Source organism: Canis lupus, chromosome 29 (assembly GCF_011100685.1).
Source record: "Canis lupus familiaris isolate Mischka breed German Shepherd chromosome 29, alternate assembly UU_Cfam_GSD_1.0, whole genome shotgun sequence".
Classification (NCBI taxonomy): domain Eukaryota; kingdom Metazoa; phylum Chordata; class Mammalia; order Carnivora; family Canidae; genus Canis; species Canis lupus.
The window spans coordinates 33,313,554-33,326,312 of record NC_049250.1 but is presented as its reverse complement, the minus strand read 5'-3'; the positions used below and the strand labels follow the sequence as shown (position 1 = coordinate 33,326,312).

General features: G+C 44.1%; 2 protein-coding genes across 8 annotated transcripts in view; one reads left to right on the top strand and one right to left on the bottom strand.

Moving 5' to 3' along the window:
• CPNE3 (copine 3) overlaps positions 1 to 441 on the bottom strand; it is a 55,406-nt gene extending 54,965 nt beyond the window's left edge. For both annotated transcript variants that reach the window (XM_038579675.1, XM_038579672.1), the window contains exon 1: positions 323 to 441. The gene's annotated coding sequence lies outside the window, so the exon portion shown is untranslated. The remainder of the gene's footprint in view (positions 1 to 322) is intronic.
• Positions 1 to 12,759, top strand: part of RMDN1 (regulator of microtubule dynamics 1) — a 61,651-nt gene that overhangs the window by 3,109 nt on the left and 45,783 nt on the right. For 3 of the 6 annotated variants that reach the window (XR_005381184.1, XM_038579678.1, XM_038579677.1), the window contains exon 1: positions 7,463 to 7,688. The exons of 1 other annotated variant lie outside the window; for it this stretch is intronic. Coding sequence is in view for 4 of the 5 variants with exons in the window: in XM_038579678.1 (XP_038435606.1) it covers positions 7,560 to 7,688 (129 nt within the window). In the remaining variant the exon portion in view is untranslated. Of the gene's footprint in view, positions 1 to 7,461; positions 7,689 to 12,759 lie in introns of those variants that run through there. 2 more of the 6 variants (XM_038579679.1, XM_038579676.1) reach the window with 2 other exon arrangements.

Here is a 12,759-nt window from a genome sequence, read left to right as displayed (position 1 = left end):
TCCCCGCGCTCGGTGACCCAGTCCCTCCCCTCCGGGTGCTGCGGCTCTCGGGGCCCGTCTCCCTCCCCGGGGGTGGCTGGCCTCCCGGGGCGCCGCCTGCCCGGGTGCGCGGACGCCAGGCCCGAGCTCCCTCCCCCGGGCCGCGGACTTTGCAAGCGGGAGCTCGGGAGTCCCGGGCCCTCGGCCGACGCCGCGCCCGGAGCCCGGGGAGCGCGTCCACGCCAGGGCCGAGCGGGCCCAGCCGCCTCTCTCCCTCCCCCGGGGTCTGTGGGGCGCCGGGCCCCGCCACGCCGGCCCGGAGCAGAAGGACGCCCGCACTCACATCCGGCTCTCGGGGCGGCGGACCAGGGAGGGGGGGAGACCAGCAGCCGGAGTCCACAGGGTGGCCGCGGCGCGGGGACTCAGGAACCCGGGGCCGAGCGGGCGGAGGGGCGGGGCGGGGCGGGGCCGACGGGACGGGATGGGCGGGGCCGACGGGGCGAGGGGCGGGGCCGACGGGGCGAGGGGCGGGGCCGACGGGGCGAGGGGCGGGGCTACGGGGCGGGGCTGCGGTGTAGCCCCGCCCACCAGGGCCCTGGGCCTCCCGGGACCCGCCGACTCTGATCTGCAACTCGGCCCACTCACTGATGGATGATTATTCAAGGCTCCTAAGGAGATCGCTTGCGTATCCAAAACCCCAAGCTGGTTTTAGGCATTGAAATGAGTTGCTTGGTGCACCAAAATAAATGTAAGAGGGACAAAGGAATTAAAATATTTGAGAAAATGTATGCCACTATCCGACCCAGGGAAATTCAGCAGGAGACTATCTAAAGTGAAAGGCAAGCTGCTAACCGTTCTAACTTGGAGCGCTTTCAGTGTGCACAGCTACTCGAATCATTTTACATCCGAGTTTCATTTAATTCTCACAATTTGGGACGCCGGGGTGGCTCAGCGGTTGGGCGCCTGCCTTTGGCTCAGGTTATGATCCCGGGATCTGGGATCGAGTCCCCTATGGGGCTCCCTGCATGGAGCCTGCTTCTCCCTCTCCCAGTGTCTCTGCCTCTCTCTCTCTCTCTCTCTCTCTCTCTCTCTCTGTCTTTCATGAATAAATAAATAAATCCAAAATAAAATAAATAAAATAAAATAAAATAAAATAAAATAAAATAAAATAAAATAAAATAAAATAAATAAAATATTTGAGAAAATGTATGCCACTATCTGACCCAGGGAAATTCAGCAGGAGACTATCTAAAGTGAAAGGCAAGCTGCTAAACGTTCTTAGAGTGCTTTCAGTGTGCACAACTACTCGAATCATTTTACATCCGAGTTTCATTTAATTCTCACAATTTGGGATGCCAGGGTAGCTCAGTGGTTGGCTCTGCCTATGGCCCAGGGCGTGATCCCAGAGTCCCAGGATCCAGTCCCACGTTGGGCTCCTTGCATGGAGCTGACTTCTCCTCCCACTGCCTCTGTCTCTCTCTGCCTCTCTCTGTGTCTCTCATGAATAAATAAATAAAATCTTAAAAAAAAAATTCTCACAATTTTGTGACGAAGTTAGTGCCATTAACCACATTTCCCAAATAAGAAAACTGAAATGTGGTAGCTGAGCAATTTGGTCTACTTGCCTGAAGTCACAGATTCTATGTAAAATAACTTCAAAGCCTCCTACTTGACTGCTACTTGATGCTGCCTGCAACTAAGCAAACTACTGATGAAAATATCGCTACACATGAGTACTGGAAATTGAAAACTTCTACAAGGAAAACAGGGACAAAATCAATAGGCAAACACATAGGAAAAAGTATTTGCCACAAACCTGAGAGTCAAAGGAAGGGTTAGTATCTTAATCTAAATAGATGTTTAAAACGTAGGTAAATGAACAAAAGGTATATTCTTTTTAAATTGCAGAAGACATGAAAAATGAAACAAATGAAGAGATATAGACCTTCTGGAGTTAAAAAAAATACTTTTAATCCAAAAAATTCAAACAAAACACTTCAAAATAATTCTATCAGCACAAGGGAAGATTCATATTTATTGAACACTTTCTGAGTGACTATTATGGGCCAAGCATTGTTCTAGACTTGTGATTAGTGACAGACAGAAGTGTCTATTCTAAAAGGAGAACAAATAATAAGTTATCAAAAACAAATGTGATGATTTCAGATAACCATAAGCACCATGAGGAAAGTAATACAGGGTAAATGATAGAAAAGAGCTTGCGGATAATGGTAGTTTTTGCTTTGGGTTTTTTTTTTTTTTTTTTTTTAAGATCTTATTTTTAAGATCTTTTCTCACCATGGAGTTCAAACTTACAACCTCAAGATCAATAGCCATGTGCTCTACCAACTGAGCCAGCTATTTTCCCAAATGGGCGCTTTTGTAGACTGGGGATGAGGAAAAGTCTCTCTAAGGCAGTGCTATTTGATTAAAACCTGAAAAATAGGGACACCTGTGTGGCTCAGTGGTGGAGCGTCTGCCTTTGGCTCAGGGCATGATCCCAGAGAACCAAGATCGAGTCCCATATTGGGCTTCCTGCATAGAACCTGCTTCTCCCTCTGCCTGTGTCTCTTCTCTACCCCTCTCTCTCTCTGTGTCTCTCACGAATAAATAAAACCTTTAAAAAAAAAAAACATGAAAAATAAGGAAGAGTAAGCCATAAAAGATCTGAGATCAGGGGAATGATAGCAAAGACAAAGACTTAGCAAATTGCAGAGACAGAAACAAGGCCTTTGTGGTTGGAGGACACTGGGGAGAAGTGTGTCTCCGCACTAATAAGTAAAGAGAAGTACTTTATTTTGTTTTTACTAAAGGTTGTAAAAACAACTTTTTGTTTTACTTTTAATTCCGACTTTACATTTAAGTAAAAATCCGCAGACACCACAAACTTAGTTTCAAGTTTCAGAATTTCAAGACTGCATACCCATATCCATACCTGAATGTTGGTTCCTTTAAAATAGGGAAAGAAAGAAGTAGAGACAAGGGAATGGTTTTGAACTTTCAGTACCCAGTATACAATCTCTTATTTATTTATTTATTTATTTATTTATTTATTTATTTATTTATTTTGCAATCTCTCATTTAGATACATAGTGCCATAGCTATTCAACATGTTCATTTATTCTCTTCAAATCACAGTCTAGATTCTATTCTGCTTTTGCTCTTATTCACCCAACCATTTATCAATCATGTATTGAATGCATAGTATGTATCAGGAATAACAAGATTCTATAAACAAAGAACAAATAGGCTGGCTCAGTTGGTTAAACATCTAACTTCAGCTCACATTATGATCTCCAGGTCTTGGGATGGAGCCTTGGATGGGGCTCCCTTCTCAGTGGGGAGTCTACTTGTCCTTCTGCCCCTCCTCCAGCTTATGCTTTATCTCTCTCTCATATAAATAAATAAAATATTTAAAGAGAAAAAAAAAGAACAAATAAGTATGGGACTCAACACCAGGTGGATATTTAAAGGATATTAAATGAATGAGATAGTGATTAAAATACTCTCCTAGGTGTTCTTCTACTTCACTGGCTGTTCTACTTACTTCTTTTGCTTTTTTGATTCTCATATTCCGAGTTTTTATAATGGAGTGCCCCTGGAGGGCTTAGTTCTTGAACTTTCCTTTTTTCTTTCTTTTTTAAAAAAGATTTTACTTATTTATTTGAGAGAGAGCAAGAAAGATCAGGGGAAGGGGCAGAGGAAGAAGGAGAAGCAGACTCCCCGCTGAGCAAGGAGCCCAAGATGGGGCTCAATCCTGAGCCAAAGGCAGATGCTTAATCAACTAAGCCACCCAGGTGCCTTGAACTTTTCTTTTTTCTATCTTCACTCACATCCTTAGTTACCTCATCTGGTATTACAGCTTTGAAATCCATCTACAGGGATGTCTGGGTGGCTCAGCAGTTGAGTGCCTGCCTTCAGCTCAGGGCGTGATCTCAGGGACCTGGGATTGAGTCCCGCATAGGGCTTCCTGTGAGGAGCCTGCTTCTCCCTCTGCCTGTGTCTCTGCCTCTCTCTGTGTGTCTCTCATGAATAAATAAATAAAATCTTAAAAAAAAAATGAAATCCATCTACATTCTGAAGGCTACCGACCTTCCAAACCCTAAAATACCAGATTCCAACTCCATACTCTAAATAGTTGGATGTTGTATTAGTAATCAACTGCTATTTGATTATACCAAATTTAGTGGCATAAAACTAAACAGTCATTATTATCTGTCATAGCTTCTGTGATTCAGGAAGTTAGGAGTGGCTCAGCTGGGCAATTCTGGCTCCTTATCTCTCATTATATTGCAGTCAGGTATTAGGTAGGGTAGCAGTCATCTTGAGAATCCACTTCCAAGGTGGCTTACTCACATGAGCACTGATGCCCTTTGTTGGTGGGGGAGCCTCAGGTCCTTTCCATGCAGGCCTCTCAAGAGCATGGCTCTGAGCCAGAGCATGGCTGCTGGCTTCCCCTAGGGCAAACAATCCAAGAAATCAATGCAGAAGTGCAATGAAATTATGCCAGCCTCAGAAATCACATACCATCACTTTTGCAGTATTCTATTGGTCAAACACACCAGCCTAGATTTAATGTAGGAGGGGATTCCACAAAGGAGTAAATCCAGGAGGTAAGGCTCATTGAACCATCTTGGAGGCTGGCTGACATAGATGTCAAATAAGCTTTTCAAGGGGTGCCTGGGTGGCTCAGCAGTCGAGCACCTGCCTTCTGCTGAGGTCCTGAGCCTGGGCCCTGGGATAGAGTCCTGCATGGGGCTCCCCATGGGGAGCCTGCTTCTCCCTCTGCCTATGTCTGTGCCTCTCTCTCTTTGTCTCTCATTAATCAATCAATAAAATCTTAAAAAAAAAAATAAAAGAGCTTTTCAAATCTTTTTTTTTTTGGTTTTATTTATTTATTCATGAGACACGCAGAGAGAGAGAGAGAGAGAGAGAGAGAGAGAGAGAGAGAATACTTAGTATTCATGGAAAATGCCACTTGCCTTACCAATCCAGGCATTTGCACTTTCCTTTATCTCTACATGAAATGCTTGGCCCTCACTTATCTTCCTGGTTCAGTCCTTCTTCCTTGGATCTTTATTCAAATGTCTCCTTCAGGTCTTCTGTGGCCACTCTCTGCTTAAAACTACAGTATCGCTGAGTGAAGTAAGTCAATCGGAGAAGGACAAACATTATATGTTCTCATTCATGTGGGGAATATAAATAATAGTGAAAGGGAATATAAGGGAAGGGAGAAGAAATGTGTGGGAAATAGCAGAAAGGGAGACAGAACGTAAAGACTGCTAACTCTGGGAAACGAACTAGGGGTGGTAGAAGGGGAGGGGGGTGGGGGGTGGGAGTGAATGGGTGCCGGGCACTGGGGGTTATTCTGTATGTTGGTGAGTTGAACACCAATAAAAAATAAATTAAAAAAAAACAAAAAACTACAGTATCTACACAGAAATATGCCCTGTACCTCTTTCTGTTTTATCTTCCTCATTAGCATTTATCATTATCTAGTACATCTTTTACTTTATTTATTTTTGCTTACTGTGTTTCCCCAGCTGAAATATATACTCCACTAGGAAGTTGTCCATTCCTATCTAGAAGAGTACCAGGCGTGTTATAGACCTGCAACACACACTTGTTGAAGGAATGAAGAAATTGGACTAGGCCCAGAAACAGGCAAAAATCAAACATGTCACTGAGTTTACAGTAGAGCAAAAGCACACATTACCAGTTCTTATCGACTCTACCTCCAAAATACACTCCAGGGCAGCCTGGGTGGCTCAGCGGTTAAGCTCTGCCTTCAGCCCAGGGTGTGATCCTGGAGATCTGGGATCGAGTCCCACGTCGGGCTCCCTGCATGGAGCCTGCTTCTCCCTCTGCCTGTGTCTCTGCCTCTCTCTCTCTCTGTGACTATCATGAATAAATAAATAAAATCTTAAAAAAAAGTACACTCCAGATTAACAAATAATCACAAATATACATATGACATTACAAAACAAACTTAGAGCCATAAAAAAAATGAAAGTATAGTAGTGGGAATCAAGAAAAGTTTTTCTGAGGAAGACACATTTGGGCTGAGATCTGAAAGATGAATAGAGACATACCTGGCGGCTCATCGGGTAGACATGATATTCTTGATGTCAGAGTTGTGAGTTTGAGCCCCATGTTATAGTATTCAATTTCAATTTCCTGAATTTAATAATTGTACTGGACTAAATAAGAGAACGTCTTTGTTTCTAGACACAAAGAGTCGTGATATATATAATCTACTCTCAAAAGATTTAACAACAAAACATAATAATTGGAGTATAATATAGGTACTACATAAATGCAACCTATTTTTAAAAAAAACTATGACGGTCTTCCCTTATTGCCCATAAAAAAAAAAATCACATAATCTAGATAGTGCATACTCCATTTGCAGCTTGTGTTTTCACCCACATCAATCCTGAAGTAGGATTCAAACCTCTTCATTCCTTCTAAAAATATTCCGCTCTGGTGAAAGGTATCAATCTTACTAAATCTGAGGGGAAGCCAAGGGTTTTGTACCACACATCCCATGGAAAACAAGGGCATCACCTTTTTCTCGAGGCCTCCTCTCCCTGTTTTTTTTTTTTTTTTTTCTGATGTGAAATACTGGGGTTTGGAGCAAATAACTAAGAAAGAATTATTGAGACGACTTCAGTGCAAAAAAAAAAGGTGGTTTTCTTAAAGCAGGACCTGTGGGCAAAGTGCTCTGGAGTTGTAAGTAGTTGCTGATGATACTTTAAAATTGGGAGGGGGATCCCTGGGTGGCTCAGCGGTTTAGCACCTGCCTTTGGCCCAGGGCCTGACCCTGGAGACCCAGGATCGAGTCCCGCATCAGGATCCCTGCGTGGAGCCTGCTTCTGCCTCTGCCTGTGTCTCTGCATCTCTCACTCTCCCTCTCTCTCTCCCTCCCTCTCTCTCTCTCTCTCTCTGTGCCTCATGAATGAATAGATGAATGGAATCTTTAAAAATAAAATAAAGTTGGGAGGGCGTTTTGGGATAGGGCAAAAGTCTCTAGGGAATTTGGAAGCAAGGTTTCCAAGACCTTGAAGGGCTATCATTATTTAGAAAAAGGTCATTTACGACTGTCCAGGAAAACCTCAGTCATGATGTGGATCAGGGCACTACAAGGAGGAGAATTGCTGACCTTTACCTTGCAGGGTGCGGAGTAGAGATAAAGGAAACTTCCCCAGGGATTTTTAGTGTCCTAGAGGTTGGGCTAATGTCAAACTACGGTTGCCCGAGGGAGCTAAGGCTTTTTTTATTTATTTATTTATTTTTTTTAAGATTTTATTTATTCATGAGACACACAGAGAGAGACAGAGACACAGGCGGAGGAGGAGCGGTCCCCGGGCCCGAGGTCACTGCGCGCAGGCGCGGAAGAGCCGCCAAGGCCCCGCCCACCGCGTCCGCCCCTCCCCCTGAACCTGGGGGCCGGAAATTGCGTGACGGAAGAGGCGTGGCAGGAAGGGGAGGGAGTCGTGGTTTCCTCCGGAAGTGCCTGAGCGGCCTTCGCTGTGCGTCGCTCTACGACGGCCCCGCGTGAGGGACGCGAGTTGTAGGTCATGGCACTGGCCGCGCGGCTCTGGCGCTTTGTGCCTTTGCCCCGTGGCGTCTTCCCGGGACCGCGGCTCTCGAGGGCTGTTGCTGGCGGCCGCGGACGTGGCTGTGGTCGGCGACTCCGAGGCCCTGAGGTACCCCCGCAGCCCTGACTCCCGCTCCCCTCGCTGCTGACTGGGCCCCGGCCGTGGCCTCCTCGGCCGGGCGGCTCCGTAACGGAGCCAGGAGCTCAGGGCCAGGTGTCCCTGGAGCGCTCAGGTGGCTGCGGAGCAGTGAGTCCCCCCCACCCCCACCCCCACCCCCACCCCCGAGAATCTGGGAATCCTGCTTGTCCTTCCTGTGAGAAAACAGCACCCCAGAGGGAGAAACACCTGGACCGCCGCGAAAATGTTTTACTTTCGGCCCCTGCGGCTCTCGGTCTACCAGGCTTTGAAGAGGTTGTGGTGGGATTTTTGGAAATTACTACGACTTAAAAAGCAGAGATTTTTGTGCTTATTTAGGTTTAAAAAAATTTTTTTTTAGTTCTTTGTTATATCTGCATAATGTTAAGGAAGGATGCTGGGTTGTCCCAGGTTCGGCTGTCTCTGTTAGACCGTTCGTGGGCCTTGGTTTACCTGTCCAGGAAGGGGCACTGGAGAGAGACGGAGGGCAGTGATGCATAGGGTAATATTATCGGAACTAGGTGTTTATTTTGAACCCTAAAAGACACATTTTTGGCTGCTATATTCGAGGTTGTGGGGGGCTGTTAAGGGTAATAAAAGGTAGTAAGGCTTGATCGTTATCCTCCCAAAATGCTTATAGGCAGATGGGGAGATGTTAAAAGATATAGGCAGAGGGGTGGGAGGAATACTAAGTATGAAACTAGCCGGGAGCCCTGTGTGGCTCAGTGGTTGAACGTCAGCCTGGGATCCAGTCTCCGGGTCGGGCTCCCTGCATAGAGCCTGCTTCTCCCTCTGCCTGTGTCTCTGCCTCTCTCTCTCTCTGTGTCTCTCATGAATAAATACATAAAATCTTAAAAAAAAAAAAAAAAAAAAACTAGCCTCAAATTCCCAACTCAGAGCTTTGGTGAGGTAAAAGTTCCATTTTAGTGGAGTCACCGTTGTGTCGATAATAACAGGCATAACAGACGCCTTACCCATAACCAGGCATTGCATTAAGTGTTATCTAATCTCCATTTTCATCCTACGAAGTGAGAACTGTTACTTTTTTTTTTTTTTTTTTTTTTTTTACAAAGAGGAAACTGAAGTAGTAAGGTTAAACAACATATCCAAGTCACACAGCTAGCAATACAATCAATACCTTGGACTTGATGGCAGGTAGGGTATCTACAGCGCCCATGTGTTGCATATAGCCAGCCACCCGTGCTACAAACCTGAAAACCGGAGAAGATAGGAAAGGGTAGAAAAATCAGTATCAAGAGGGACTAGAACGATTTTTTTTTTTTTTTTAAAGATTTTATTTACTTACTCGAGAGAAAGAGGCAGAGGCAGAGGGAGGATCAGGCTCCACGCAGGGAGCCCCACGTGGGTCTCGATCCGGAATCGGGGGGTCACGCCCTGAGCGGAAGGCAGAGGAGCCACCCAGGTGTCCCTAGAGAGATTCTTAAGTAATAAAACTCTAAGCCAAAGGCAATAAGAAAAATTCTTCCCTAGATAAATTGAAGTGTTTTGGAACTATTTATTACCGATTTTCCAGCTTCTCATGCATTTTTGTAGCCCTCATCGTTTGTTTCTCTTTTTCCTAGACTTTTCTCTTAGCAAGATGTCAGTAAGTTGAGTTGGAGATATTTTCCAGGAGTTTGATGAAATTGGGGGCTACTTCTGAGTGGCTGAGGTTTCACTTTTCTGTCTCTTTCTATATGTGATCTATGTTACAAAACACTATTGGGAACACTTATTTTTCAACAGATTTGTACCAGGTGCTTACTGTGAACGAGGCTTTTTTTTTTTTTTTTAATTTTTTTTTTTTTAATTTATTTATGATAGTTACAGAGAGAGAGAGAGGCAGAGACACAGGCAGAGGGAGAAGCAGGCTCCATGCACCGGGAGCCCGATGTGGGATTCGATCCCGGGTCTCCAGGATCGCGCCCTGGGCCAAAGGCAGGCGCCAAACCGCTGCGCCACCCAGGGATCCCACGAGGCTCTGTTCTAAGCTCTGGAGACAGAAACACTTTTCTTCATTGATCTTACAGATTAGAAGGAAAGGTAGTCAATTGAGTAAATGTAATTAATGCAAAGAGTTGGGGAAAGAAGCAAAGTTATACCTAACCTGATCTTGAAGGAAGGGGAAGAGTGTGAGCCAGAGATGAGATACAAAGAATGATTGGATGTTAACAAGTAATGGGAAAATGAAGACAAAAGAGTATTCCAGTAGAGAGTAACATGATAGAGACCTTGAGGTAAGAAAAAGTGTTTTTTTTGAGGACCTGAAATTATGACTGGAACTTGAAGTGGGAGAATAAACTGATACAAACCAAGGCTGAAAAATCAGGCAGGTACCAGTTTATTAATCTCTTACTGCATAGCAAAGTATTGCACGACTTAATGGTTTAAAACAGCAAACATAATCTCGTTGTTCCTTTGGGTTATGGAATCCAGGTGAGGCTTATTAGCTGGGTGCCTCTGGCAGCAGGTTTCTCAAATGGATTGAATCAAAGTATTGAGCTGCTGAGGTTTCCACTGGAGGGCTCAGTGGAGAGGTGGAGGGAAAATTAGGCCTGTAGCTTTGCTGAGGTGGTCATAGGCAGGCATTTGCATTCCCTCAGGAGGCTTCCCCAAAGGGCTGCCCTGAGACACCGCAGCTTCCGCTGGGGCTGGCTGGGCAGTGCAAGGAAACGCCGGAGAGAATGGGTGTCAAGGGAGTTGCAGTTTTTGTAACCTAAGTAGAAGTAACGACCTTTCACTTTTGCATATTCTGTTTCTTAGAGAGCCAGTAAAATCCGCCTTACATTTAAGGGAAGGGGATTACTCAAAAGGAGTGAAAATTAGAAGTACAGAGGGGGAAATCTTTCTTCCCAGGATCCTTCCAGCTGGTTTAGGAATTAAACTGACATGAGGTAACAGGAACAAAAACCAAAGATTAATTATGTATGCACGGAGGTCCACTAATGAAATTAAGACTGAAAGAAATGGCCAAGGCAGGCAGTTTTTTATACACTTTTAGACAGATAGATTTGTGAGAAATTGGCAGGATAAAGAAAACAGAGTTTTGGGAGCTTTAATTAGTAAGGAATTTTAAGCAGAGTTTAGACTGAAATACTAGATTGGCAGTAAGTTTTGTTTCTACTGCTTTTTAGGTTTTTTTTTTTTTTTTTAAGATTTTATTTATTTATTCATGACAGACACAGGGAGAGAGAGAGAGGCAGAGACACAGGCAGAGGGAGAAGCAGGCTCCATACAGGGAACCTGACGTGGGACTTGATCCTGGGTCTCCAGGATCACACCCTGGGCTCAAGGTGGTGCTAAACCACTGAGCCACCAGGGCTACCCTGCTTTTTAGGTTTTAAAGCCCCCAACTCTGGTGTGATAAGGATGTTCTTTTAGTTCTTAGTACAGGGAAGGGCACCTGGGTGGCTCAGAGGTTGAGCATCTGCTTTTGGCTCAGGGCGTGATCCCGCAGGCCTGGGATCGAGTTTCACATCAGGCTCCTAGTGGGGAACCTGCTTCTCCCCCTGCCTGTGTCTCTGCCTCTCTCTCTCTCTGTTTCTCTCATGAGTAAATACATAAAATCTTAAAAAACAACAACAACCCTATCTCACTTTTTAGTACAGGGAAGGTAATTTTTCATGTGGGAGATTTATTTCTGTTTTCAGGGGTTCAGAGGAGGGTCTGCATGTCTTTTCACAGCAGTTTCCCAAATAGCTTCAATTCAGAATAGTCAGTATACCATTGTGGTACATTTTGGGGCAAACTGCCCTGGGCCCCAACAGAAGGAAGGAATCATTTGGGACCATTTTAATTAACTTATCTATATCTCTCTATATATTTTTAAAGATTTTATTTATTCATGAGAGAGACAGAGAGAGGCAAGACATAGGAAGAGGGAGAAGCAGGCTCCATGCAGGGAGCCTGATGTGGGACTCAATCCCCAGACTCCAGGATCACATCCTGGGCGGAAGGCAGGTGCTCAGCTGCTGAGCCACCCAGGTGTCCCCTTATCTATATATTTTTAAATTGAGAAATAATTGACATGTAACATTATTTTGGGGTGTACGACACAATGATACAATATTTGTACATATTTCTAAATGATATGATTTGTTTACTTTACAATAAGTAAACATCCATCTGTTTTTTTCTCCTGATGAGAACTTTTAAGATTTACTCTCTTAGCAACTTCCAGATATACATACAGTATTATTAACTGCAGTTATCACGCTGTACAAGACATCCTAGGACTTATTTTATAACTGGAAGTTTATACTTTTTGACCACCTTCACCCATTTAACCAACCCCCTTCTCCTCCCTCTCCACCTTTGGCAGCAACCAAAGGAGCTCTATTTATAAGTTTGGATTTTGTTTGATTCCACAATGAGATCATACTGCATTTGTCTTTCTTGTCAGACATATTTCACTTAGTATAATGCCCTCAAAGTCCCTTCATGTTGTCACAGATGGCAAGATTTCATTCTTTTTATGGCTGAAAAATACTCCATTGTATGTGTATGTACATAGCACTTTGTTTTATGCATTCATGGATGGACACACATATTGCTTCTGTGCCTTGGAAACTGTAAATCATACCGCAGTGAACATGAGAATGCATATATCTTTTTGAGTTAGTATTTTTATTTCCTTTGGATAAACACCCAGTAGAATTGCTGGGTCATATGTGGTAGTTCTATTTTTAATTTTTTGATTAACCACCATGCTGTTTTCTGCAGTTTACCTTCCCACCCAACAGTGCACAAGGATTCCTCTTCACATTCTCACCAACATTAGTTATTTCTTGTCTTTTTGGCAATACCATTCTAACAAGTACGAGGCGATATCTCATTGTGGTTTTGATTTGCCTTTCCCTGATGCTCAGTGATGTTGAGCATCCTTCCATGTGTCCTTTGGTCATCTGTATGTCTTGGAGAAATATTCGTTCATGTCTTCTGCCCATATTTAAATTGGATTGTTTTTTGGGTCTAAGTTTTTCATATATTTTAGATACTTTTTATCAGATAATGTTTGAAATATCTTTTTCCATTCAGTAGATTC